This window comes from Pelodiscus sinensis, chromosome 8 (assembly GCF_052426305.1).
Source record: "Pelodiscus sinensis isolate ZL-2025 chromosome 8, ASM5242630v1, whole genome shotgun sequence".
NCBI lineage: Eukaryota > Metazoa > Chordata > Testudines > Trionychidae > Pelodiscus > Pelodiscus sinensis.
Genome location: NC_143059.1, coordinates 17,722,614 through 17,748,869, shown reverse-complemented (window position 1 = coordinate 17,748,869; position 26,256 = coordinate 17,722,614). Strand labels below are relative to the sequence as shown.

The following is a 26,256-nucleotide window of genomic DNA, read 5'->3' as shown; positions in this document are numbered from 1 at the left end:
TAATTGGCATTATAAAGCAGAGTACAAGCCCTATTATGAACAAGCAGCTCTCGCTGGTGTGGTGTGACGGAGGTCTCACCCCCCGCACTAGCTCAGTCGGCGGTGCCGCACTCACAGCTGACAGTCTGCTCCATGCAGGGCCTGTGGCGCTTGCGCAGAGGCGGCACACAGCGAGGTGCCACATGGAACAGTTGCACACTTGCCAGCGTGCAAACTGGCGGGCAGATGGACCCAGGGGGAACAGGATCACCAGCAGGTACGCTGGCTTGGGAAAAGGCACCGATATTTAAAAATGGCACCGGGGCAGACAAGGGCGGGGGTAGAGAAAAAGGAGAAAGGAGGGGCTGCGTCGGCTTTTCTCTTGCCCCCTCTTCCCCAGGGAATGGACGGAGCCCCCAGTGACGGCAGTGCCAGAGAGGGGAGAGGAGACTGTGTGACAACGCCTGGAGGACACAGAGGTGGAGGCAGCAGAATGAAACAGACAGCGGAGGAATCGATGGAGTGGTGAGAGGAAGATACTTTTGAAGGGACTGATACTTTAGAGGAACAGTACGGCAGGACTGTGATGTCACCCATTCACACTGGTGGAGAAGATGGGCAGTTTAAAAAAAAAAGGGGGGGGAGGGAACACTTCTTCCTTTGCGTTGGGCTGATACTCCTAGAGGGACTGGTATCTAAGGGTATGTTTACACTTGTCCCCTACTTTGAAGTAAGGAGGCAAATGAAGCATATCGAAGTTACAAATCAAGCCCGGGATTTAAATATCCCGCGTTTGATTTGCATGTTCCCGGCCGGTTGCCATTTTAGAAATTCACTAGCCCGGAGTAACTGTCGAGTTAAATGGGAGTCCAATTTAAAGCCCCTAATTCAAATTAGCTGGTAAACCACATTGCAGGAGGAATACCAGCTAATTCGAGTTAGGGCTTTAAATCGGACTCCCATTTCACTGCCACATGTAGACGCGGGCAGTTACTCCGGGCTAGTGAATTTCTAAAATGGTGACCGGACGGGAACATGCAAAGCAAGTGCGGGATATTTAAATCCCGGACTTGATTTGCAACTTCAATATGCTTCATTTGCCTCCCTCCTTTGAAGGAGGGGGCAAGTGTAGACATACCCTAACAAAGTATGGAGCCCAACAAATTGTTGGAGTGGCTAATTGAGAGCCACTGACAACAGCAACAGCAGCATACGCAACTCCTTCAGCAGAAGGCCACCCAGCACAGAGAACAGCAACAGCTGATATGGGAGCTGGTAGACCATCAACAATGACAGCAAAAAGGAGCCCACAGCACGGGCCAGCTGCCGCAGCCATTGAAAAAGATGGGGCCTTCCTACAGGGGGCAGAAAGCAGTTCCGCATTCATGTTGCCCCTACGGCTGAGAAAGATGGGACCTAGGGACAACTTGGAGGTGATTTTAGTCACGTTTGAAAGAGTGGCCACCGCGGCCAGATGGCCGGAAGAGCATTGGGCAACCTTACTAGCACCCTACTTGACAGGCTTGGCCCAACTGGCTTACAGAGGACTCCCATCAAGAGAGGCCCTTCACTACCGCAAGGTGAAAGAGGCCATCCTGGATCAGACAGGAGTGACACTGGAGACCTGCCGAAGATGCTTCCAGGCCAAAAGGTACAAGCCAGGGGAGAGACCACAGGTGGTGGTACAGCGATTGTGGGAAGCTGCTTCGAGATGGCTGGATCCCGAGAAGAAGATGAGTGCACAGACAGTAGAGCTGGTGGTTCTGGACCAATTCTTGCAGATTTTGTGGGCAGAGTCGAACCTGGGTACAAAGACACCAGCCGTCGACCCTTGGGGAAGCCGTCCATCTTAGGGAAAACTATATGGCAGCCAAGGGCTGGGAAGAAAAGAGATGGGGGTCTGGAGAAGCCCCATAGTCCTGGTTCCCAAATGGGATGGGTCCATCAGGTTCTGCACAGACTTTCAGAAGGTTAACACAATCTCTCGCTTTGACGCATACTCTATGCTGAGAGTACATGAATTACTAGAATGGCTACAGAAAGCCCAATACCTATCGACGCTAGATCTTACTAAGGGGTACTGGCAGATCCTGTTAACACCGGCTTCACAAGAAAAGACAGTGTTCACTATCCCTTTTGGATTATACCACTTTCTTACAATGTGTTTCGGACTAAATGGTGCTGTGGCCACATTCCAGTGACTAATGGATAAGATACTGTATGAACATCTAGCCTATGCAGCCACATATATTGACGATATTATTGCTTACAGCAACTTGTGGGAACAACACCTAGAATACTTACGATTAGTACTTGAGACCCTGGCGGAGGCAAAGTTGATGGCAAACCCCCGTAAATGTTTTTTTGGATGGAGGGAAGTGGTGTACCTTGGGTATGTAGGAGGGGGAGGCAAGCTGAAACCACAGATGGATAAAGTGGAGGCCATGCGTGGATATAAAGCCCCAACCACAAAAAAACAGGTATGGCAATTTTTAGGGCTGGCTGGATATTACCAGAGATTTATATCAAATTTTGCCACCCTGGCCACATCTCTCACCAAGTTAACAAAGAACGCACAGACCCAAAAGGTGCAGTGGAGTGACTGCTGTGAGCGAGCATTCCGAGCTCTAAAACAGGAATTGACATGGGCCCCCATGCTGGCACAACCTGATTACAGCAAGACTTTTATGCTCCAAACGGGTGCCTCGGATGTAGGGCTAGGAGCCGTTTTATCCCAAAATTGGGGAGGGGTAGAACACCCGGTCTAACACTTAAGTCAGAAGTTACTGCCCAGGGAGCAATGGTATGCTACCATAGAGAAAGAAGTGCTGGCTGCTAAATGGACAATAGACACTTTACAATACTACCTCTGGGGAAATGAATTTCAGCTAGTGACGGATCACGCACCCCTAAAATGGCTAAACTCGATGAAGGATACAATCCCCAGATTACGAGATGGCATTTCGCACTCCAACTTTATAGATTTGTAGTATTACATAATTCAGGAGCAACTACGGAAACGCAGATTTTCTCTCGAGACGCTGGCCCTCAGACGAACTCCTTGAAGAGAACTTGGTTTGAAAGCGGGAGATTTGCGATGGGGGTCCCACCCCCCACACTAGCTCAGCTGGCGGTGCTGCGCTCGTGGCCGACAGGCCACCACTGTTAAGGGCCTGTGGCGCTTGCACAGAGGTGGCGCGCAGCAAGGCACCCACACGGCACAAGCGCATGCCAGTCGGCATGCAAACTGGTGGACAGACGGACCCAGGGGGAGCAGGATCACTAACAGGTACATCGGTGTGAGAAAAGGCACCAATGTTTAAAAACGGCGCCGGGGCAGACAAGGTGGGAGGGAGAGGAAAGGAGGGAGCTGGGTCGCCCCCTCTTCCCCAGGGTGTGAATGGAGACCCCGGTGACAGCAGTGACAGACAGGGGAGAGGAGACCATGTGATGATGCCTGGAGGACATGCAGGTGGAGGCAATGGACTGAAACAGACAGCGGAGGAATTGATGGAGCGGTGAGCAGAAGGGACTTTCGAAGGGACCTGTAAGGGACTTAGAGGAATGGTCCGGCAGGACTGCGACACCGCCCGTTCACACATGGCTTCTGATGTCGTTGGGCTTTCACATTGGTAAGTTTGGGCTGAATTATTACACACATCTCCTATCTGACCACCACTTACCCCCTTTTGCAATAGTAGGGTTGTTAGAGGATCTGTGTCACACTAAAGTCTTTCACACAGTGTTGGATAGATACATATATCTGGAATTGCCGTCAGACTTAGCTCCATGCATACATATGATTTTGCCACATTTTCAACTTTTCCCCATATTCAGTTCTTCTTTTTAAAGCTATTTTTCCCAACAGTTAAGTAACTAGTAGCAACAAATGGCATACACATATATATAGCTAGGGGAAAGATGGTAGAAAAAGAAAAGAGAAAACATTTCTCCAAATCCCCATGAATTCTCAGAAGATTAGATACTATGGGAATGGGGGCCGTATTAGTATCTAAGATATATGTATCTATCTCCCAAATAACTGCTTAGGGAGAGATTACTAAACAACATTAAAATTCAGATAAAGAAACTAGCCTAAATTCAACAGTGATACAATACTGTAAGTGCTAAGGATCATCATAAACATTATTTCTGTAAGATTCCTGCTAGCTAAATCTTAGCTTAAGGATCTCTATCATACTGTTGAGTTAGGATCAGGTTCCATAGTTTCTCTCCCTCTTTTAATGCACTAGAAAACCATGCCTTCCAGAGTACACAATAATATCCCAAGGAACATATAGAATTGGACAAGACAGATCAATTCTACTCTCAGGGTATGTCTACACTTGCCCCCTTCTTTGAAGTAGGGAGGCAAATGAAGCATACCGAAGTTGCAAATCAAGCCCGGGATTTAAATATCTCACGCTTGATTTGCATGTTCCCGTCCGGTCACCATTTTAGAAATTCACTAGCCCGGAGTAACTGCCCGCGTCTACACGCGGCAGTGAAATGGGAGTCCGATTTAAAGCCCCTAATTCAAATTAGCTGGTAAACCACATTGCAGGAGGAATACTAGCTAATTTATTTAAATCCCGGGCTTGATTTGCAATTTCGGTATGCTTCATTTGCCTCCCTACTTCGAAGTAGGGGGTAAATATAGACATACCCTCAGTTAAGTTGGTAGTAACCTGAGCAGGCTAAGTAACTGTGATTTCTTGTACTAGTTTTTAGTTCCTGTTGTTGTTGCAAGACAGTATAATCTATTAGCAACGTGCTCAGTGGATTATGAGGAAACAGTAATGGAAGTGTTGCACAGTTTCATTAGTTTCCTCTGCTATGACTTAGCACGGATCTCTGGCTATTCTTTTTCTGGACAGCTCCCCAGTGACCCTGGCTTAGCCATTTGAAACAAAAGAAATAACTGCAGCATTGTACTTTGCCAACCATGCTTCACTTGATATATTCTCATAGCCTGCCTGGCCTGTGGCAGAAGAATGCACAATAGCAGTTATTCCTAAAGCTTCCCTTGAACAACTTTTATGTTATAGCTGAATCTTGACATAACCTTTCCCCAGAAGACATACTAGGGAGCTGAAATTCAATTGAACCCTAGACCTTTAATCAGGAAAGCATGGGAAACCAAGCAATGAACCGGCACTGTACCTCAGGGCGTAGTGAAACCATGACACAGGAAGCCCTAAGCACTAGTGTTACATTTCCATATTAGCTCTCCAATTTTATTCATCATCTCAGGGCTCACTCTTCATTTGTACATTAGTTATAAAAATATACACCTACATTTCCAGCTAGTTATTTTCAGTGCCTCATATTGGGGCTGTAGCAGATGGCTTCAACTGACTCAGGTTTTGTAGCATGGTATTGCCTATCCCAAAGTGGGCTCCAGAAAATCTGCACACCCAAAGTGAATAATCTCTAAGGCTGTCGTGGATCCACCACTTCGCAAGAGGAGACATCTGGGCCAGGCCAAGTCCTAGCATGGCTGAAGGGCAGATGCCTCAGAGGAGGCCTTCGAATAATTACCAAAGTTTTGGGCTTGAAGATAAGAACAGTCTTTTCTAGAAGCAGGACAGTAACTTCTGGGCAAACAAAGAGTCTGTCAGTGCCACAGAGCAAGCCAGAACTGGGGGCCTGTTCATAGAATGCAAGTAGTCAGCTACCCGCATTTAACTTGTGCATCCCCAACCTTCAGTGGCTTAGCTCCCCACAGCTGCCCCTTTAAGAGTAAATGCTGCCTTTTATTTGGATTTGGCTGTATAATGTGATCTACAAACCCCAGGAGGCAAGCCTTCTGCTTACAAGCAAGCAACTTGATCGTGTTCCCAGGCAGCTGCCAGGAATGAAGGCAGATGCCCACAGCTGCAACCAATAGAGGAAACAAGCCTTGTTGCAAAGGGGTGAGTGCAGGGGAAGAACGGGAGGCAAAAGGCCTGGGCTAGCAGTGCGGTGACAGCTTTTCCTCAGCCTGCTTCTGAGAGCAGGACAAGGGGGCCAAAGGATACGGCAAGTGCAAACAGTGAACACCTGGTAGGCTTCATTGAAGGTGAGGCACTAGGAACTTTCCTGACAGAGAACTGTACCCAGGCAGAGAACTGGCGGTAAAGAACCCTGGGAGCATCTGCTCCCATGGTGCACAGATATGGGGAACCCTGGCAGCAGCTGCTGCCACCACCTGTGGGACTGGGGAACCCCAGGAACAGCTGCCCCATCACACACAGGGCTGGGGATCAGGAAACCCTAGGAGCAGCTGCCTCATTGCATGTGGGACTGGGGAATCCAGGAGCAGCCGCTGCTGCATGCGGGGCTGCATCCAGGGAACTCCAGGTGCAGCTGCTGCCCCGCACGGGGCTACGGGCAGAGACCAGTGCCCCGTGAGTGAGCTAGGGACAGCAGTCCCAGGCAGGTGAGCCGGAGGAGGTCAGGCCTCTTGTTTCTCCCAGGGCAGCTACCACGAGAGAAGCCCCAGGAGAACCCAGATGCCTGACCTCTCCTTGTCCAGCAAATTCCCTTGTTCAGGACCACTCTGGTCTCGAGGATGCCAGACAAGGGAGGTTCAATCTGTATTAGGGTAAGAAATTTCTTGTAACAAGTTTCTTGGCGTATTAAGCTTAGCTGACATATTTTTTATTTTTTCTTAGTAACTTACTTTGATCTGTTTGTTTATCTCTTGAAATAACTTAAGTCCTACTTTTTAATAAAATCACTTTTATGATTAAACCCTGTGTAAATAATTGTTACCTCACTGTTCATATGCAGAGTATATGGATTTATCTGGGGTTCTGGTCCCAATAGGGTTGTGTATCTGGGCTCTGTATCAAGTTCATTAGACTGAGCCTTCCTAGAGCTGAGTGTGGCCCAACTCTTCCCTTCACTGGGGAAGACCAGAGGTTCTGGCCCTTCAGGATAAAGTGGTTGATTGCCCCAGAAAGCAGGTAGGCAGACTCAGTAGTATGATCAGTGCACATGGTGACAGTCTCAAGAGAATCTCTATGACTGAACCCATCACAGCATGTACCAACCAAATGGATGTTGTTGCATGTAATATGACTAATGTAAAGAGTGAATAAAAAGGTTAGAGGTAACAGAGGCATTTAGGGAAAAAGTCTGTCACGAAAAAAAATAGATGACTGGAATTACATTGAGTTTGCATCACAAGTAGGTAAGTTGATGAGGAAAGAGGAAGGTTTACTGAGCCAGTGCCTTATCTCTAGAGGAGGGATTAGTTAATAGAGAAATAACACTTATAAATATGCCCTAGGGAAATTACTGGCTAGCTTATTGACCATGGCCCTTTTCACATATCAACTTCCCTATTATATTCCAGCCAGAAGAGTTAGCTACACTTCATAAAAGAAGCTGACTTGTCTCCAACCAAGTGTAAAATATGCCATGGGTTGAACCAGAGAATGAACCCCATCAAAGAAAATTCTCATCCAGTGAATTGGGGGAAACTGTCCCTTTAACTAATCTCAAAAAGGAAACTGAGGAGAAAAGGAGTTAGCACTACCAGGAAATGCAAAGTGAGGATGGTCAAAGTTCCTCATCTGGGACACTGAGAGAATGGTAGAAAAGTTTTCTGAAATGAAAGTGATTTAAAGATCTACAGAACTCAGAAAAATGCCGAGTTTTTTTACAGCGATGGGTATGGACTGGAGTTTTTCCAAGGAGTCCACCAGCAAACCTGAGTATACACGGAATAGCTTAACCACGGCACTGGAAGGCATCTATATGATCACAGACCCCTGCCAGAAGATGTTCCCAAACAATCAAGATCTCTTCAGCAAACCCAGTCCTGCTGAGCCAGAAACCAAGTCAAAGGTGAAATCCAGGCAAACAGCAACCTGACAATGTTGCAGAGGGAATCTCTACAATATCACAGCATAAGAAGGTTATGGTTAATGAGGGCAGTAACACTATTTTCTGGACATTCCAGTCATTCCGTTGGCTAAAGTCTTTTCTTGGTAGATTTTAACTCTTTAAACCTAATCCTATTGCCCTACCTATAAGAGTTAAAACCATAGACAGAGAGTTGCAGAGAGTCCCAGGAATGCTAGGGAAACAGTAAATGAATTTGCAAGAGGCTAGGAGAGCCAATGGAAACAGAGTGTGGGCTTTTGAATTGGAAGCAGTGGTCTTTGTGTTGCTGATGTGTGACGGGAGCAGAATTTAGGAGGACATGAAATAATCCAGGGAGCCAGGTATGAAGAATCCAGTGACATCCATGCGTAGGGAAGGACTGAATTTTGAAACTACAGCTATGTGAGTAGAACAGGGAATGTTTAGTCAGACACGAGCAGGTTATTTTTCTTTATTTTTGGGTTTGTTGGATTTCTCTGTGTACATGTAACTACCCCACTTACACTATAATTTTCCAAACTGAATCCCAGGGAAACCATTCCCTGTGTTTTTAATCCCTTTTCAGGTGCTCTGTAACACATAGCAACCAAACTATGTTTCATCACATGTGTTTTCTTTCTTTTTTCTTTTAAAATCCCTTTTTGAAGATCATGCTCTGCCTGTGTCCTAGAAGGAGGGAAGTTCTGTGTTCACGTGTCTAAGACTGCACAGCCAACCTACTAAGATAAATTAAAGTTCCATTTTGAGCTGATCTGAGCAGCTGAGTCTCAAGCTCCCTAGAGAAAGAATTAAAAGAGCTTGAGGGTACCCCATAGGAAGGAATTCCCACATGCACCTTCCTGGGTTCTCAAAGTTTTGCATTTGGGTAATGGCAGCAATACTAACCCAAGGGTAGGGAATCTGTGACCTTGGGGACCTTCTGCTCTTGGAATGCCAGCAAGAGAACAGCCTTGACAGAAGGTTTCGATAACTTTGTTATGGTCATTGTTTGGGTGCTATGTTGGGTGGATCAGTGCAGTGAGCATCTCTCCATGTTCATAGCTTTTACTGCCCTTCTTCCCTTCACCCTGCCACTTCAGCATGCTCAAAACAGCCTCCACACAAACATCAACTCAAAATGGTTAATTCCCCTGAAGTATTAAATCCCATTATCAGGACCATATATTCCCCTCCAGCCATTCCCAGGCTGTTTGGATGCATAGTGGACCATTTTTCTCCCACATATATATTTCTCCTACTTTTACCTCATGTCATCCTATGCTGCTAGATTGAAGTGAGCAATAATTTTTGATGGCGGGCCACTCCAAAATTCTGATAAGTGGTCAAGGGCTGCACTTTTCTATGGAGGCTGTGAAGGATCTGGGACTGAGGTTGGGTGCTTGGGTTGGGGACTTGGGTGCTGGAAAGAGTGTGGGGTCTGAGAGGGTGTTTGAGTGAAGGAAGGGGATGACAATGAGCAAAGCTTCCCCTTCCCTCCCTCTGCGTAGAGAGGCAGATGGAGCAGCCAGCTCCTCTGAGTCCAGTGGGCAGGCCATGGGCTGGACTGAAAGGCTTGGAGTGCCAGATCCAGCACCTGAACGCAACTTGCCTGCCTCTGTGCTAGATGCTCTCTATCCCTACTTTTGGGCTGCTCAAGATGACACTGTGGGGCTTACAAAACCCATGCACCTTGCATGGCAGACATGTTTATTGTGGTGACCATGCCTTTATTTTTTACACTCACACTTTCAAATTCACACTGGCAGAGGAGATAAGCTGTTCAAAGCAAGCTACGCAGACATTGCAATGCACAGAAATATGGCATTCTGGGCTACACGGATTAGAGGATCATGCTTATTTTCAGATTCTCAGCCCATTTAAGTCCTCTGCACAAAAAGGGTTCAGACCAATTACTTTGTCTATTTTGCAGAGCACTTTGTGCTGATCATGAAATATTAAAACAGAAATTAAGGCAAAGATATTATTTTATACTGACATACACATTACAAGGCACTGCAGCCCTCTTTGGCCTAGAGAGGGGAGAACAAAAAATAAAGTGGAGAAAAAAAATGCACAAATTGAAATTTGAAAACAGAATTATTTTTGTTTTCCAAAAACCAAAACAAAATGTTGTTTCATCTCAACATTCCAAATTTACATTAAGGCTACGTCTACACTGGCCCCTTTTCCGGAAGGGGCATGTTAATTTCAGCTATCGTAATAGGGAAATCCGCGGGGGATTTAAATATCCCCCGCGGCATTTAAATAAAAATGTCCGCCGCTTTTTTCCGGCTTTTAGAAAAGCCGGAAAAGAGCGTCTACACTGGCCCCGATCCTCCGGAAAAAGCGCCCTTTTCCGGAGGATCTTATTCCGGAATAAGATCCTCCGGAAAAGGGCGCTTTTTCCGGAGGATCGGGGCCAGTGTAGACGCTCTTTTCCGGCTTTTCTAAAAGCCGGAAAAAAGCGGCGGACATTTTTATTTAAATGCCGCGGGGGATATTTAAATCCCCCGCGGATTTCCCTATTACGATAGCTGAAATTAACATGCCCCTTCCGGAAAAGGGGCCAGTGTAGACGTAGCCTAAATGTTTCAGGTCAGAGAATTGTGGTGAAATGAACATGGTGTTTACTGTTTACACAAATTTCCATAGACTAAACAGACTTTGTCCTTTGCTTGCAGCTAGACTACTCTACCGTGAATGGACCTTACAATATGTAACTACTTATGCTAAACAACTTGTTTGATCTTGCATTAATAGTGGACCACAAGTTAAACATGAGTCAACAGTGTGACACTTGCAAAAAAAGCAAACATGATTCTGGGATGCAATAACGGGAGTGTTGTGAGCAAGACACAAGAAGTCTTTCTTCTGCTCTACTCTGCACCAATCAGGCCTCAATTGGAGTATTGTGTCCAGTTCTGGGCACCACATTTCAAGAAAGATGTGAAGAAATTGGAGACAGTCCAGAGAAGAGCAACAAAAATGATTAAAGGTCTAAAAAACATGAGCTATGAGGGAAGACTGAAAGAATTGAGCTTGTTTACTTTAGAAAAGAGAAGACGGGGGGGGGGGAGGGGATATAGCTGTTTTCAAGTATCTAAAAGAGTGTGACAAGAAGGAGGGAGAAAAATTGTTCTCCTTGGCCTGCAATAATAGGACAAGAAGCAATGGGCTTAAATTCCAGCAAGGGAAGTTTTAGGATGAACATTAGGAAAAGCTTCCTAACTGTCAGGGTGGTTAAACACTGAAACAAATTGCCTAGGGAGGTTGTGGAATCTCCATCTCAGGAGTTATTTAAGAGCAGGTTAGACAGACTTCTCTCAAGGATGGTCTAGACTAGACAGTGCTTAGTCCTGCCATGAAGGCAGGGAAATGGACTCAATGTCCTCTCAAGGTCCCTTCCAGTTCTAGTATTCTATGATTCATATTTTCAAGTTATCTTATCCTAAATATCTATGATAATTCAATGAATATATTAATGGAGATTGCCTGTCTCCTAGAACAGGAAACAACATTGAGTCCAGTCCCCTGCCTTCACAGCAGGACCAAGTACCATCCCTGACAAATTTTTGCCTCAAATGGCTTTTGCAAGGATTGAACTCACAATCCTGGGTTTAGCAAAACAATGCTCAAACCACTGAGCTATCCTTCCCCCTAAAGAATATGTTAGGCACCAATATAAGGAGAATAGCATAGAAACATAGAGTTGGCAGAAACCCCCTGCTAAAAGCAGGACCAATCATCCCAGACAGGGCTTTGTCAAGCCATGACTTAAAAACCTCTAGGGATGTAAATTCCACCACCTCCCCAGGAAACCCATTCCACTGCTTCACCATCCTCCTAGGGAAATAGTTTTCCTAATATCCAACCTAGACCTCCCCCACTGTAACTTGTGTCCATTGCTCCTTGTTCTGCCATCCGTCACTACTGAGAACAGCCTCTCCCCATCCTCTCTGGAACCTCCCTTCAGGGAGTTAAAGGCTGCTATCAAAACCCTCCTCACTCTTCTCTTCTGTAGACTATATAAGCACAAATCCCTCAGCCTCTCCTCATAAGTTGCTCTCCGCTGGACTCTCTTAAATGAGTCCACATTCTTTCCGAAATGGGGTGGGGCAGGGTGTCACGAACTGGACGCAATACTCCAGTTGTGGCCTCACTAGTGCTGAATAAAGGGGAATAATCACTTCCCTAGGTCTGCTGGCAATGCTCCTCCTCATGCAACCTAATATGCCATTAGCCTTTTGGCTACAAGGGCACATTGAAATCATATCTGAAATCATTGACTCATATCCAGCTTCTCATCCACTGTAACACCCATGTTGTTTTCTGCAGAACTGTTGTTTAGGTAGTCGGGCCCCAGCCTGTAACAATGCTTGGGATTCTTCCATCCCAAGTTCAGGACTCTGCACTTGTCCTTTTGGACCTCATCAGATTTCTTTTGGCCCAATCCTCCAGTTTGTCTAGGTCACTCTGGACCCTATCTCTGCCCTGCAATACATCTACCTCTCCCTCTAACTTAGTGCAAACTTGTTGAGGGTGCAATCCATCCCCTCATCTAGGTCATTAATAAAGATGTCGAACAAAGTCATCCCCAGAACTGGCTTTCTGCTTGATACTTACCACCAACCAGACTTTGAGCCATTAATCATTACCCATTGAGCCTGACCATCTAGCTAGCTTTCTATGCATCTTATCCATTTAACTTACTGGCAAGAATACTATAGCAATCCATCCCTTAATCAAGGTCATTAATAAAGATTTTTAACAAAACCAGCTCTACAACTGATCCTTGGGGCACTCTCCTGGAAACCGACCACTAACCAGACACAGAGTCCTTGTTTACTACCCACTGAGCCCAACAATCTAGCTAGCTTTCTGTTCACCGTACAGTCCATTTATTGAATCCATACTTTCTTTATTTGCTGGCAAGAATACCGTGGGAGACTGTATCAAAAGCTTTGCTAAAGTCAAATTATGTCATGTTCACCAACTTCCCTATGTCCACAGAGCCAGTTACTTCATCATAGGAAGGCACTCAGGTTGGTCAGGCATGACTTGACCTTGGTGAATCCATGTTGACTATTGCTGATCACCTTCCCCTCTTCCAAGTGCTTCAAAATGGATTCCTTGAGGATACCCTCCATCACCTTTCCGGGGGCTGAGGTGAAGGGGACAATCTGTGAGTTCCCTGGATTCTTCTTCCCTTTTCTAAATATGGGCACTACATTTGCCCTTTTCCAATCATCTGGGAGCTACTCTGAGATTGCCACACATTTTCAAAGATAATAGCCAATGACTCTGCATTATCAGCCAACTCCCTCAATAGCCTCAGGTGTGTTAGAGCCAGTGCCATGGATTTGTGTATGTCTAACTTTTTAAAATAGTTCTTAACTTGTTATTTCTCCACCGAGGGCTGCCCATCTCCTTCCCATGCTGTTTTGCCCAGTGCCGTATTCTGGGAGCTCACCTTATCTGTGAAGACGGAGGCAAAAAAAAGCATTGAGTACTTCAGCTTTTCCCACATCATATGCCAGTAAGGGTGCATCTACACAGCAGGGTTTAACTTGAAATAAGATACACAAATTGAGTTCTGTCAATTGCGTAGCTTATTTCAAAATAGCTTATTTTGAAATTGGGAGCATCTACACTGCACTTATTTCAGAATAGAACACTCTTCCTCCAACTTCCCATACTCATCGTCCAATGAGGGTTACAGCAGTTGGAATAAGTCTAGGTCTACACTGCAAGGGTAAGTTGGAAAAAGAAACACAATTTGTAGTATGCAAATTGCGTATCTTTTTCCGCTTTAGTGTTGAAAGAACCTTTTCCGAAATTTGACGCATCTACACCGCGCCAAATTAAGGAAATAACTGCTATTTTGTCACATCCTTTCTTCCTTGTAAAACAAGGTTTACTGGGATGGCAAAAGAGTTTGCCCACTTTTTCAAAAATTTTTCCGAAAAGTGGATGCATTCCTTGGATACGGCATTCCTCTGGTATCCCGGAAAAGCAGTGCAGTCTAGAAGTAGCCTAAAAAGTCCTCCGGCTTGACAGTATTCCAAAATTATTTCAAAATAACTGCCTACTGCGTAGGCGCGGACTAAATTATTTCAAAATAATGTTGCTGTATAGACTTACCCTAAGTTACCTCCCCCATTCAGAAAGGGTCCCTCACCTTCCCTGACCACCTTCTTATTGCAAACATGCCTGTAACCTTTCTTGGTTTCACATCCCTTGCTAGCTGCAATTCCAATTGCACTTTGGCCTTCCTGATTACACCCCTGCATGTGCGAGCAATACATTTATACTCTTCCCTGATTACCTGTCCAAGTTTCCACTTCTTGTAAGCTTCCTTTTGGTGTTTAAGCTCGCTAAGGATTTCACTGCTAAGCCAAGCAGGTCTTGCACCATATTTACTTTTCATACTGCACATTGGGATCGCTTGTTCCTGTGCCTTCAATAAGGTTTCTTTAAAATACAGCCAGCTCTCCTGGAATCCTTTCCCCTACATGTAAGCATCCCAGGGGATCCTGCTCAACAGTTCCCTGAGGTAGTCACAGTCTGCTTTTCTGAAGTCCAGGCTGTGTATTTTGCTTCTTTCTTTCTTTGGTCAGGATCCTGAACTTGACCACCTCATGATCACTGCTGCCCAAGTTACCATCCTCATCTACTTCCCCAACTAGTTACTCCCTGTTTGTAAGCAGCAGGTCAGGCTGCACATGGCCTCTGGTTGGTTTCTTCAGCACTTGTACCAGGAAGTTATCCCCAACATTCTCCAAAAACGAGGAGTAACGGTAGTTCGGAATAGGAAGCCTAGTCTGAACTACCTAGTCCATGCCGCGTGTAGCCGCGCGGCACGGAGTCCGCGCTAGCAGACATTTAAAAATGGCGGCGCCCGGCAAGATGCAAATGAAGCCCGGGAAATTCAAATCCCGGGCTTCATTTGCAACTCCGGTTGCCTACATTACCACCCTAAATTGAACTAGGGTGGTAGTGTAGACATACCCTGACATACAGTGCAACTCTTTCACCTTTTCTCCCCCACCTGTTCTTCCTGAACAGTTTATACCCTTCCATGACAGTGCTTCAATCATGTGAGTCACACCACCAAGTCTCTGTTGTTCCAGTCAAATCATAGTTCTTGGACTGTGCCAGGACTTCAAAGTATTCCTGCTTGTTTCCGAGGCTTCTTGTGTTCGTGTACAGACACCTTAGATAATCAGTTGATTGCCCTACCTTATGCATACCAATCAGGGGTCCTCCTCTGTTGCACCTTCTTCCCTCTGTTTCTTCCTGATGTCCCATTTCCCCACTTACCTCAGGGCTTAGGTCACTGATCCCTGTAGAACCTAGTTTATGCCCTTCTCACGGGGTTTGAAGCCTGCCTGTGAAGATGCACTTCTCTCTCTTCATTAGATGGATCCCATCTTTTCCTAGAAATCCTTCTACCTGGAACAGCATCTCATGGTTGAAGAATCCAAAGCCCTCTGTCTGACACAATCTGCAACTTCACATTTACTTTCAAAATGTGATGAGCCCTACCTGGTCCTTTTCCTTCAGCAGGGAGGTGGACAAGAACTCAGTTTGCACCTCAATCTCCTTGATCCTTCTTCCCAGTACCACAAAATCTGCAGTGTCCCGCTCAAGATCATTCTTGGTAGTATCATTGGTTTCTATATGAAGAAGGACGGGGTAGTGGTCTGAGGCCCTAATCAATCTTGGAACAATCTCAGTCACATTCTGAAGTCTAGTTCCAGGTAAGCAGCGTACTTCTTGAGTTTCCTGGTCTGGACGGCAGATGGGAGACTCTGTCCCCCTTAGGAGAAAGTCCCCAACCCCCATCACCCATCTCTTTCTCTTGGGAGTAATGGTTGTGGGATCCCTATCCCTAGGACTGTGCAGCCCTTGCCTTCTGGTTGATGGGGTCTGCTTCTGATCCCTTCCCTCGGAGGTCTCTTCCAAAGCATTCTCCACCATAGTACTTATGCAAAGAGCCTGAAAGTGGTTGCTTACCTCTATTGGGATTGGGGATACCTGAGTTGTCTTTCTTCTCCTGGAGGTCACATGTTGCCAATTGGGTTCCCCATTTTGTACTGTTCTCTCTGGTTCTCCAGCTTGTTGCGCCTACAGTATCAGATGCTGACTTCTATCCAGAAAGTCTTCATCTTCTCTGATGGAACAGAGGGTTGATACTTGGGCCTCTAGTCCTTTAACCTTCTCTTCCAATATGGAGACCAACTTGCACTTGTACAGGCAAAGTCTCTTCTGTGTTCTGGGAGGAAGACAAACGTGGCACATGCTATCTCTCACTATCTGTACTGTATTCTTTCTGAGAGACTCCTCAGATGTTGTATTTATTGTGCCCTGAAGCCGGAAGGGGAGAAGAGAGAGCAAGAAAACAGGAAAAAATGAAAAACACCAACCTCTGTGAGGTGAACTCCCAGGCAAACTGCCTCAATTCACTGCTCACTCAGTTTGTTCTGGCTGCTTTTTTTATACGACTGCTGAGCTCAAAGCAGGTGCTTTGTTTCAAAGCCTTGCCTCCAATCCAATGAACCTCTCAGGGTCCACCTGGAACAAAGCCCTCCTGATTCACCTTTTTCATACAGTCATACTTTCCAAACAAATACACAGTCAGTCTGCAGCTAGCAGCAGTCAAACAGACACAGACAGACAGGCACTTGGATGCGTACCCCACTAGCTCACAACACAACCCCCCTAATACCACACTCACTTTACCTCCTCTTGGGTGCTTCCCAGGCAAATTCACTCTGTTCGCTCGGGCTGCTTTTTTTATAAGGCTGCTTCTGATTGACATTAGTAGATCCTGGAGCCTATAACAGATGCTCCTGACTGGTTTGGCCCTAAGGCTATCAAGTGCCAGAACTTCAGCTGTCCCTCATTGCTGATGTTCTGCTCCTGTCCTCTGCCTTGGAGCTGCCCCTGAGAGTGTCCTGCTTTCTGTGCAGGGTGGGAGGCAAAACAGGGGCACAAATGTCAGGGTGTCCCCACCCCATACCCCATCGCCACAGGTGGAGACATGACAGGGCTGGGGGTTCAGGGAGCTTGCTGGCAGCTACTCCTATGTGTGAATGTGCTCAGCATACTTAAAGGGGCAGTATGAATCTCTGTCACTCTCACACAGTCTGTATGTGTCTGTCAGTCAAACACACTCAGTCTTTCACACACACCTCCTGACACAGCACGTATTTGTGTGGCAGTTGCTATTACTTCTTTGACTTTTTTTGAGGTGTGTTATTTTATGTTTCTGATTGGTCTATACATTTCATAATATTTATTTCTCTCTTATTCTTAAATGTAATTCTTTGAGCAGCGAGTTCTAAAATGCCTAACCTGTCATGGATTGAGTGCTATATTTTTTTTTTTAAATATAGGTTTTTTATTTCTACTGGCAATGCACATCTGCACATTACCTCAATATTGGTGTACATAACAAAATTAGTTCCCTCTAATGCCCTCTTCTCCTTTCATGTTGCCACCCTCACCTGCAGCCACACGTGTTTTCTTCCCAGGAGAGTCTCTTTCCATTTAGCAAAATGTGCTAAATATTCAGTACTTTTGGAGTACTTCGTGACTCTCAGCCTAGGAGAGCCCTCCTTCTGGTTGGGATTCTGAATAGCATAATTTTTATACGCCCATCAGAAACAGGTGAATGTGCTGGACTAGTGATGTGAGTGTGTGCATTGGGGATAGTGAGGCCGATTGCATGGAGTAACTGTGCAGAAAGAGCAGTTCATGAAACATGCACCCTGGTGCCCTGATTCAGATTAGCTCTGGCAAGTACTGACTGAAGAAAAGTGGTGTGAGAACTGGAATCTCAGAGTGGGCCCCAGGGAATGCAATTTTCAGTGTCACAGTAAAAATGTCTTCGGATAAAGGCTTTCAGAACAGCCCATACCATCCAACTGCACTGAAGCTAGAAGCCCCCATTAGGGTCACTAGGCAGCACTGACTGGCAGAGAGGCCTCAGATCTATGACCCTGATATTTGGCTAGCCAGGAGCTGCTTGGACAAACCTCCACATGGGCATTAACACTATTGCCCCTTTCCATAATTATGGTAAGTGTAAAAGGGGCCGTAATGTGGGAAAACGGCCCACTTACACACGCTTGACACTGCCATAGTATACATGACAGTTAATTAGGTCCTGCATGTTCTTCCTGCCAAAAACTTCTAAGGGCAACCCACAATTTCTGCAATGTGTCATTGTGTATGGCTTTTTCCATCAACAATTTTAAAACTGAAAGGCAGCAAAAGAAGTAGAGTTCAAGGTAGCTTTAATTAGTTTGCATGTGTATTTTTCCTGTTTGCTTTTTAGTGCAGTCAGACTGCTAATTGTAACCTGTTTCATATTTGAGTTAATCTGATTCCTTACATTTCTGGTGTAATCATGTTTGTGTGTTCAATTAGCAGAAATTGAAAATTAATTCACCAAAATAGTGGAGAAATTAACGACTACGACTATTATTTCAAGTCTGATAGTAAAATCAATCTTCCTCTAGCTTCTCTTTTTCTGTTCATGTTAGGATAATGTGTTGCTGTTATCATGCAGATTTAAATCTGTCAGAAGCAAGAAAATAACATTATTTTAAAGTGGACACCAATTTTATAATGCGGTGAAATAGAAGTCTTAATTTGAATGGGGCAAGGGCCTAACTGGGCATGTGCAGACCCTGCAGGCTTTTATATTTAAATGGAAGCTGCTGGGGCTGCTTTTTGCTGAGCTGGAGAGGGAAAGAAGGAATCTGAAGTGCTACAGAAACCCTGCATCTCACATAGTTCTAAAGGAGAAAATCTGACAACCTGCTGAGTTGTAAAACCAGGGAAACTGCTCTTCAAGGTTCAGAGCAGTGTTTTGTCACATCTGTTGCTTTAGGAAGTTGCTTTTATTTCATCCGATGAATGTTCAATCCATCCAAAGGGGCCTCTCTTGCCCCCCTCAAGATCCTAACTGCACCAGTACTGTGGAGTCCCTCCCGGGAATGTGGAACAACACAGAAGCTAATGCCTACACATTGGTGGACCTGCCTCCTGTAGCCCCAACAGTAAGTGTGGCACTAAACTCTTTTTCTGTGGCTAAAAGCTGTAGCAAATAGTTTGGCTGGTAAAGCTTGCCTTTAAGGAAACTGTACATGCACATCTAAGGTGTATGTGGTCTGCACACATTTAAAGGCAGCAACGCCCTAACAAACAACACAAGGAAACTTAGGGAATGCCATTTTTAACAATTCTTGTAATAATTTTAGAAGCCATTTTTGTAACCTGGATTACATAAGCAGAAGATAAAGTGGAGTGTTTAAAATATATAAAGTATATTGTAAAACTGTCAAACATAGTGTGCTCCTGAATATGAAGTGATTGATTTTAAACACAACCACCTCTTTTGTAATAAGAGGGAAATCCAGGACAGTGCTACAGTCGGCTGTTGGTAGAAACAGAGTTTACCTGTATTACAACAGCTGATATTTTTTTGGTCCTCAAGTGTTATAAAAATTCTACCACAACCAAAAACAAATTTAAAAAATAAAAAGCCTTTCATTGGCTCAGCACTCTGGTAGTTCAGCTTATCAAAATGTGTCTTCACATTCATACTAGTGTTTGAAGTTTTGTCTATTTGTTGTTTTAAGCAACAGACTATCACATTCTCTTCCACAGCAACGGGTTCTCAAGCTATATGGACATTTGAACACATTAACACGGATTTAAGTTGCAAAATTCAGTTACAGATTTTGAGTGCTCACATCTGGTGTGTCCCAGGATAAAACAGAAGTCCTTTGCATAATATATATTCAGGTTTCAAACACCCCATGGGGTGGAGAAAGGGTACCGTGTTGCAGTTTTGTTTAATCTTTAATAGCACAGAAAACATGTTTTCTTATTGATGTACTAGCATAGTAAGAACAAAGTTTGATTATTCCTTTTTTTCTGTAACAACACTGCTGTGTACAATGTTTTAGAGGTCAGTAAGCAGGTAACTTCCCTGTACCAGGGAGCTTACAAACTAAATTAGATGGATAACCTAATGAGAGAGGACACCAGACCACAGCAGGGAGGGTAAAGAGAAATGAGAGAAAACAGGGGGAAAGAGAAAAGGGCTCAAGCAAAGGGATGGCTTCCTAAAACATTAGACGTCCTCTACTGAAAGACCTTTATCAATCAAGTCACTTTGCTTACATTAAATTAATTTATCTTTAAACTTTCAAATAGTTTTTGGCTTGCACAAAGAATTTCCTAACAGTTCTACTGAACAGAATGCTAGAGGGATTGCATGTGATTTGTAGGGTTTAGAAGAAAATCTGAGATGCAACACTAGTTGCTCAACAGGACGTAAATCATGGAGCCAAGAACCCCACTGCCCACCTGATATTGGGGATTGGAAGTTGGCATCATCCTGCTGAAACCATAATTTCAGCAGGATTACTTTCTTTGCTTCTGTCCCCAACCACAAAGAAAGTGCCCTATGAAAGCAAGCTCTGAAAAAAGGTCAAGCTGATGTGAGGAGTAACAAGTTCCATCAGACATATGGAGCTTATTGTGATGGCAGAACCTATATAGCTGACTTTCAGAATTTCTGCTCTGTTTATTTTTCTGGTATATATAATTTGCTCTACTGTAAATTCATAACAATAAAGCCGGGTGATTAAAGCACTCTGAACCACACAGGGAATGCTTTGTTAAACATGGACACTTCTCATAACTTAGCTTCAAACTGAATCCACTAGTTCAACCAGGAGAGCAGTAAGGTTTTAGTTGTTTCCTTTGTCTTTTCTTGTTTAGTCTTGTTAGACAAATTAAATTGCATGTTGAATTCTTCTGGTCTCTTCGAGAGGAGTACTTGCAAAAAGCCCTGATGCTGGTCTGTTAGCTTCACAGAATCTTTCCAAATGTTTTGTATATTTTAAACACTGTGGAACAAACCAGATCATTTCCATAGAAAATCATGCTGCCCCTTAAAAGAGAAAAAAGGAAACTATACTTCTCAAAGCCACAACAAGGCTTAACATGTATGCAGAGCGCGATACTAAAATACATTTAAATCCCACGACAATCTCCTGAAGATGAACTGTTTCCCTGTAAGTGAAAATTAGATCTTGAATCATATATCACTACTATTAGGAAAGTGTGAAACACAGAATATACTTTATTTACACTCTGGAAATAAATTTATGAAAGAACACTTGGCATGTATATGTCTGTTGCTGTGAACTTTATTCCAGACTTTAGTGGGTTTTGTTAATAACTAAAGTCTCCAGGATAAGACTTGTTATATGGATGAGGGTTTTTTGGTTTACTGAGCTGGAAAAATAGAACTCACTCTTCTGAAAATAGTTTGTAATTTATTCACTTCCCAGTCCCCTTTGCTCGAGTGCATACATTTTTCCTTCTGTGTCACAGACAAGGAAATGTCAAACGGAGGACTCACACTTTTAAAGGGCATTTGTCCTTTCATCCATGCAATGAAATTAATTTATTCAAAGGTGAACTGAATTTTCAAAAATAAAAATTCTGTTTGAGTCGATCTTGTTAGAAAAATACATGCAAATCCATTGCAGCTTAGTGATGAGACCAGGGAACAAGTATTTAGGGCTAATACTGGTTCTGCCAGATACTTCTCCCAGGTCACAATGAGTGTCATTAAGGGCACAGTTGTGCCTGGTCTTCTCCCACCTTGTACCCATGCACAGGGATGGGACACGATCCCATTGAAGAGCACAGGTCATCTCCCTTTCTAGCATATTCCATTGGCAGTAGCTATCCTGGCTGACTGAGGTTTGTCCCTTTTCTTCCCCTGCACTAGCCAGCAGAGTTGGCTAGGCATAGGGGTGTGTACATTGTACCCTTTTCCAGGTAGCTGACTAGCTATTTCATTAATTCCTCAACACTTCCTAGAGGAATTCTGCCGTAGTTATAACTACGGAAGGCCACTGATACTTAGTACAGAACAATAAGGTTCTATACCGTGGTGATCTCCAGCGTTGGATCTAGATGAGCAAGGATTTGTCTGGCTAGCCAGCATTTTCTTTTCTCCCAATGCCTCCCAAATATCCCAAGCTTCAGAAAAGCTTACTGCATGTTAACTAAAAACATGTTCACTTCTCTTTTGGAAGTTGTGTTAGAGAAAACTGGTAGATAAATATTAAGTTCACTCCAAGGAACAAAAATGCTGTTCCCCTATTTCCACTCCTTGCCTTCTGCAATGCACCATCCAAACACGAGTCTTCACTGTGATTACAAATATATTCACTCTATGGTTAGGCAGTATGGGCTTGCTTCTGCAGTCTTCGCACACCCCAAACATCCATACAAGTCAGTAGGAACTGAGCATCCCAAAAAGGCGTGATAAGCATTATCATCAGGAAACCCAGATTTGTCCCATTTTTCTAGTCATGCTTCCACACGTTTAAAACCACTGGAAAGAAAAGTGTGTTAACATGATGAAACTGTGGAATTCCCTGCCACAAGATTACTGAGGCAGACAGCATAATGGGATTTAGAAAAGGACTGCACATTTATACGGATAATAAAAACATCTCTCTGGGGATTATTTAATATACAAGAGTAAAAACTGCCTTCCAGCTTTCATGGTATAAATCTACTGTTAGTTCCCTTCTCTCTCTAGGCAGTTTTCTCCATAACTTTACATATTTCTCTGAAACTTCTGGTATTCGCCACTGCCAGAGGTAAGACAGTAGCACTTGGCCTGATCCTGTCAGGCATTTTCTCCGTCGATAGCAAATGAAAGGTACCTAACAAAGGCTGCAAACCTAATATGGCATGACTGCCAGAGCTGAAACCCTTGAACAAGCTGCTGTGTAACCAGGTTTTCATATATGCTTGGGTATTACTGTAAACCTAACTCTCACATTTGCATGTATCCCTGACGTGCAGTCTGCATCTGTAAGATCTGGCTCCAGAGCACTTGCCTTTGTACTGCTTATGTAATGGATTGGGTTCCCTCCAATCTATTGCCTTGTTGACTTTTACTGTGCCAATGTTTGTGTTATTGAGAGACAGGTAGCAGTTAATCGTCTAATATAATAGGAAGGAAGCCTGCTTTTGCTCAGCAAATTGTTTCTGCAGATTTAGTGCCATGCTAAACCAGCCTTAGCACAAGCAGCCTGGCGGTATACTGGCACCCAGTGGTCCAAAGCCTCAGATACAAGTGTCTTCATTTCCTTGTATCTTTGTTGGCTCAAGAAAAGCTAAGGGATATTCTTCACCTGGAGGAAGTCTTTAACCTTTCATCTCACTGTTTTAGTTTCTGCAAACCTAATATGGCATGACTGCCAGTACTTTAACACTTTGTGTTCTGAGCCATGTTATATGAACCAAACCCAGCACTGTCTCTTTTTTAAAGAGAATATGTGGTATGCTCTGTTCCCTAATGTATTCTTCTACAGAGCACTCCTTCACTATTTGGCCTTGTCTATACTTACCCAGAGATCGATCTTCCAGGGTTTGATTTACTGAGGCTAGTAAGGACCCGCTAAATCAACTGCTGATGGGCCCAACCCCGACCCTAGTACTCTACAGGGCCATGAGGAGAAAGGGAAGTGAACGGGAGAGTTTCTCCTATCGACTTTTCACAGTGGTGATGCTACAGAAATTCAACTTAAGGAATGCTGACTCTAGCTATTCTTGTAGCTGTAGTTGCATATCTTAAGTCGACTTTCTCCCTCGGTGTAGGCATGGCCAGAATGAACTTCCTACTGCAGTCAAAGGGTAAGGTAGCTACAACCTTGCTTTGATAAGGACCATAACAAATGGTAATTGAATTCTTTTTAAAGTACTAATATCTTCAGATAACAATGGTGAACAGAAACAAAACAAGGCCCATGTGCTGTGGAAACAATAGGAAAAAAAGCAGCATGAGTTGTCTGATGTCTTGTTTGTCCCGCTGATCTTATTTCCTTAAGCAGTTTCTCTGCCCCTTCTCCTCCTCACTCTGCCCTCCCCCAGCTTCTTTTGACCTATAATTCTATTTAGAAAATCTCAAATCAGACTCCACTGAGTGATGAAACAGTTTAGTCCCCTTACTGATGTCAATGCGTGCAATGTGTGTTAAACCGGCACAGAATTTTGAGCATGTAGGACCTGACCCAATGCCCTTTCAGTCAATGAAAGACTTTCTACTCTCTTTTGATAAGGCCCTTGCTTTTCAGGAACAATTATGAAATGAAAAATGTTTAAGTCGGCATTATCCTCCAAAAGAATGGCAAAAAATAGTTTATGGAATCCGAGCCCCAAACACTGAGAAAATTCAGATGGTCAAAATTTGTGACCTTGTCCCACCTTTAATTCATCTTTACCAAAAGCTTTTTTCTTTGTCTTTTATAGTGCATATACTTTTTTATTAAGCAGTGACATTTACTTTTGGTCCTGAATGATTTTCTTCCTAGATAATTTGTTTCAAAACTTGTGCTATCCTATGCGTATCCTTTCCCTCTAATGTGACTTTACTTATTCATTGTATATTTTTGTATTTAATCCTTGCTTGTAGTTTTCCATTATTTTAATTCAAATCGAAGGCATTTTTACAATTGTGCTTTATAGCCAACATAATTTCCTTCAGTTGTTGTGCTTCTGTTATTGTGACTAAGGTCAGTGTAAAAAGACATACAGAAGCAGAGAACTGGATTTGCATAGAGTAAACATAATTAGGTCTGTGTATTATAACAATGTTTCAATCTCAATTTTCCTGTGTTAGAAAAGTAGATTTTTTTCTCTTGTAATTTGAACTCAGACCCTTATTACTGATACAGTATTTTGTGTTACTGTGCTTACGACAAAATTATGCAATCCCTTCTCAGGCAAAATTCCCATTTAGGTTTCTATAGCAGGTATGATGCAGCCACATAGCATAAAAACATACACTGAATTTCTCAACTCTTATGCAATTAAAACATCAACCTTAATGTAATGTTAATATTTCCCCCACATATAATTTGACAGAACCATTTCACAGAATCATAGAATCCCAGGGCTGGAAAAGACCTCAGGAGGTCGTTAAGTGCAGCCCCCAGCCCAAAGCAGAACCAACCCCAACTAAATCATCCCAGACAGGGCTTTGTCAAGCCATGACATAAAAACCTCTAGGGATGGAGATTCCACCACCTCCCTAGATAAGCCATTCCAGTGCTTCACCATCCTCCTAGTGAAATAATTTTTCCTAATATCCAACCTAGACCTCCCCCACTGCGACTTGAGACCATTGTCCTTGTTCTGCCATCTGTCACCACTGAGACTAGACTCTCTCCATCCTCTTCAGGGAGTTGAAGGCTGCTATCAAATCCCCCTCACTCTTCTCTTCTGTAGAGTAAATAAGCCCAAATCTCTCAGCCTCTCTTCGAAGGTCATGTGCTCCAGCCCCCTAATCATTTTGGTTGCCCTCTGCTGGACACTCTCCAGTGTGTCCACATCCTTTCTATACTGGGGGGCCCCAGAACTGGATGCAGTATTCCAGCTGCGGCCTTACCAATGCCAAATAAAGGGGAATAATCACTTCTCTGGATCTGCTGGCAATGCTCCTCCTAATGCACCTTTATATACCATTCGCCTCCTTGGCTACAAGGGCACACTGTTGACTCATATCCATCTTTTCATCCACTGCAATCCCCAGCTCCTTTTCTGCAGAACTGCTGCTTAGCCAGTCAGTCCCCAGCCTCTAACAATTCATGGGATTCTTCCATCCCAAGTGCAGGACTCTGCACTTGTCCTTGTTGAACCTCATGAGATTTCTTTTGGCCCAATCCTCCAATTTGTCTAGGTCACTCTGGACCCTATCCCTGCCCTCCAACATATCTACTTCTCCCCCTAGCTTAGTGTCATCCGCAAACTTGCTGAGGGTGGAATCCATCCCCTCATCCAGGTCATTAATAAAGATGTTGAACAAAACTGACCCTAGAACCGATCGTTGGGGCATTCCACTTGAAACCAACTGCCAGCCAGACATCAAGCCATTGATCACTACTTGTTGGGCCCAACAATCTAGCCAGCTTTCCAGACACCTTATAACCCATTTATTCAATCCATACTTCCTTAACTTGCTGGCAAGAATATTATGGGAGACTGTATCAAAAGCTTTGCTAAAGTCAAGTTATGTCATGTTCACCGACTTCCCCATGTCCACAGAGCCAGTTACAACATCATAGAAGGCAATCGGGTTGGTCAGGCATGACTTACCCTTGGTGAATCCATGCTGACTATTCCTGATCACTTTCCTTTCTTCCAAGTGCTTCAAAATGGATTCCTTGTGGATCCCCTCCATGATTTTTCTGAGGACTGAGATGAGGCTGACAGGTCTGTAGTTACCTGGATTGTCCTTCTTCCCTTTTTAAAAGATGGGCACTACATTTGCCTTTTTCCAGTCATCTAGGATCTCTCCCAATCTCCACAAGT

At 44.1% G+C, this 26,256-nt stretch overlaps 1 protein-coding gene across 1 annotated transcript in view; it reads left to right on the top strand.

The window, feature by feature from the left end:
* The first annotated feature begins 18,755 nt into the window (after positions 1–18,755).
* Positions 18,756–26,256, top strand: part of OPN4 (opsin 4) — a 47,703-nt gene continuing 40,202 nt past the window's right edge. Inside the window, exon 1 of the mRNA XM_089780346.1 lies at positions 18,756–18,902. Within this exon, the coding sequence (XP_089636472.1) occupies positions 18,756–18,902 (147 nt within the window). The remainder of the gene's footprint in view (positions 18,903–26,256) is intronic.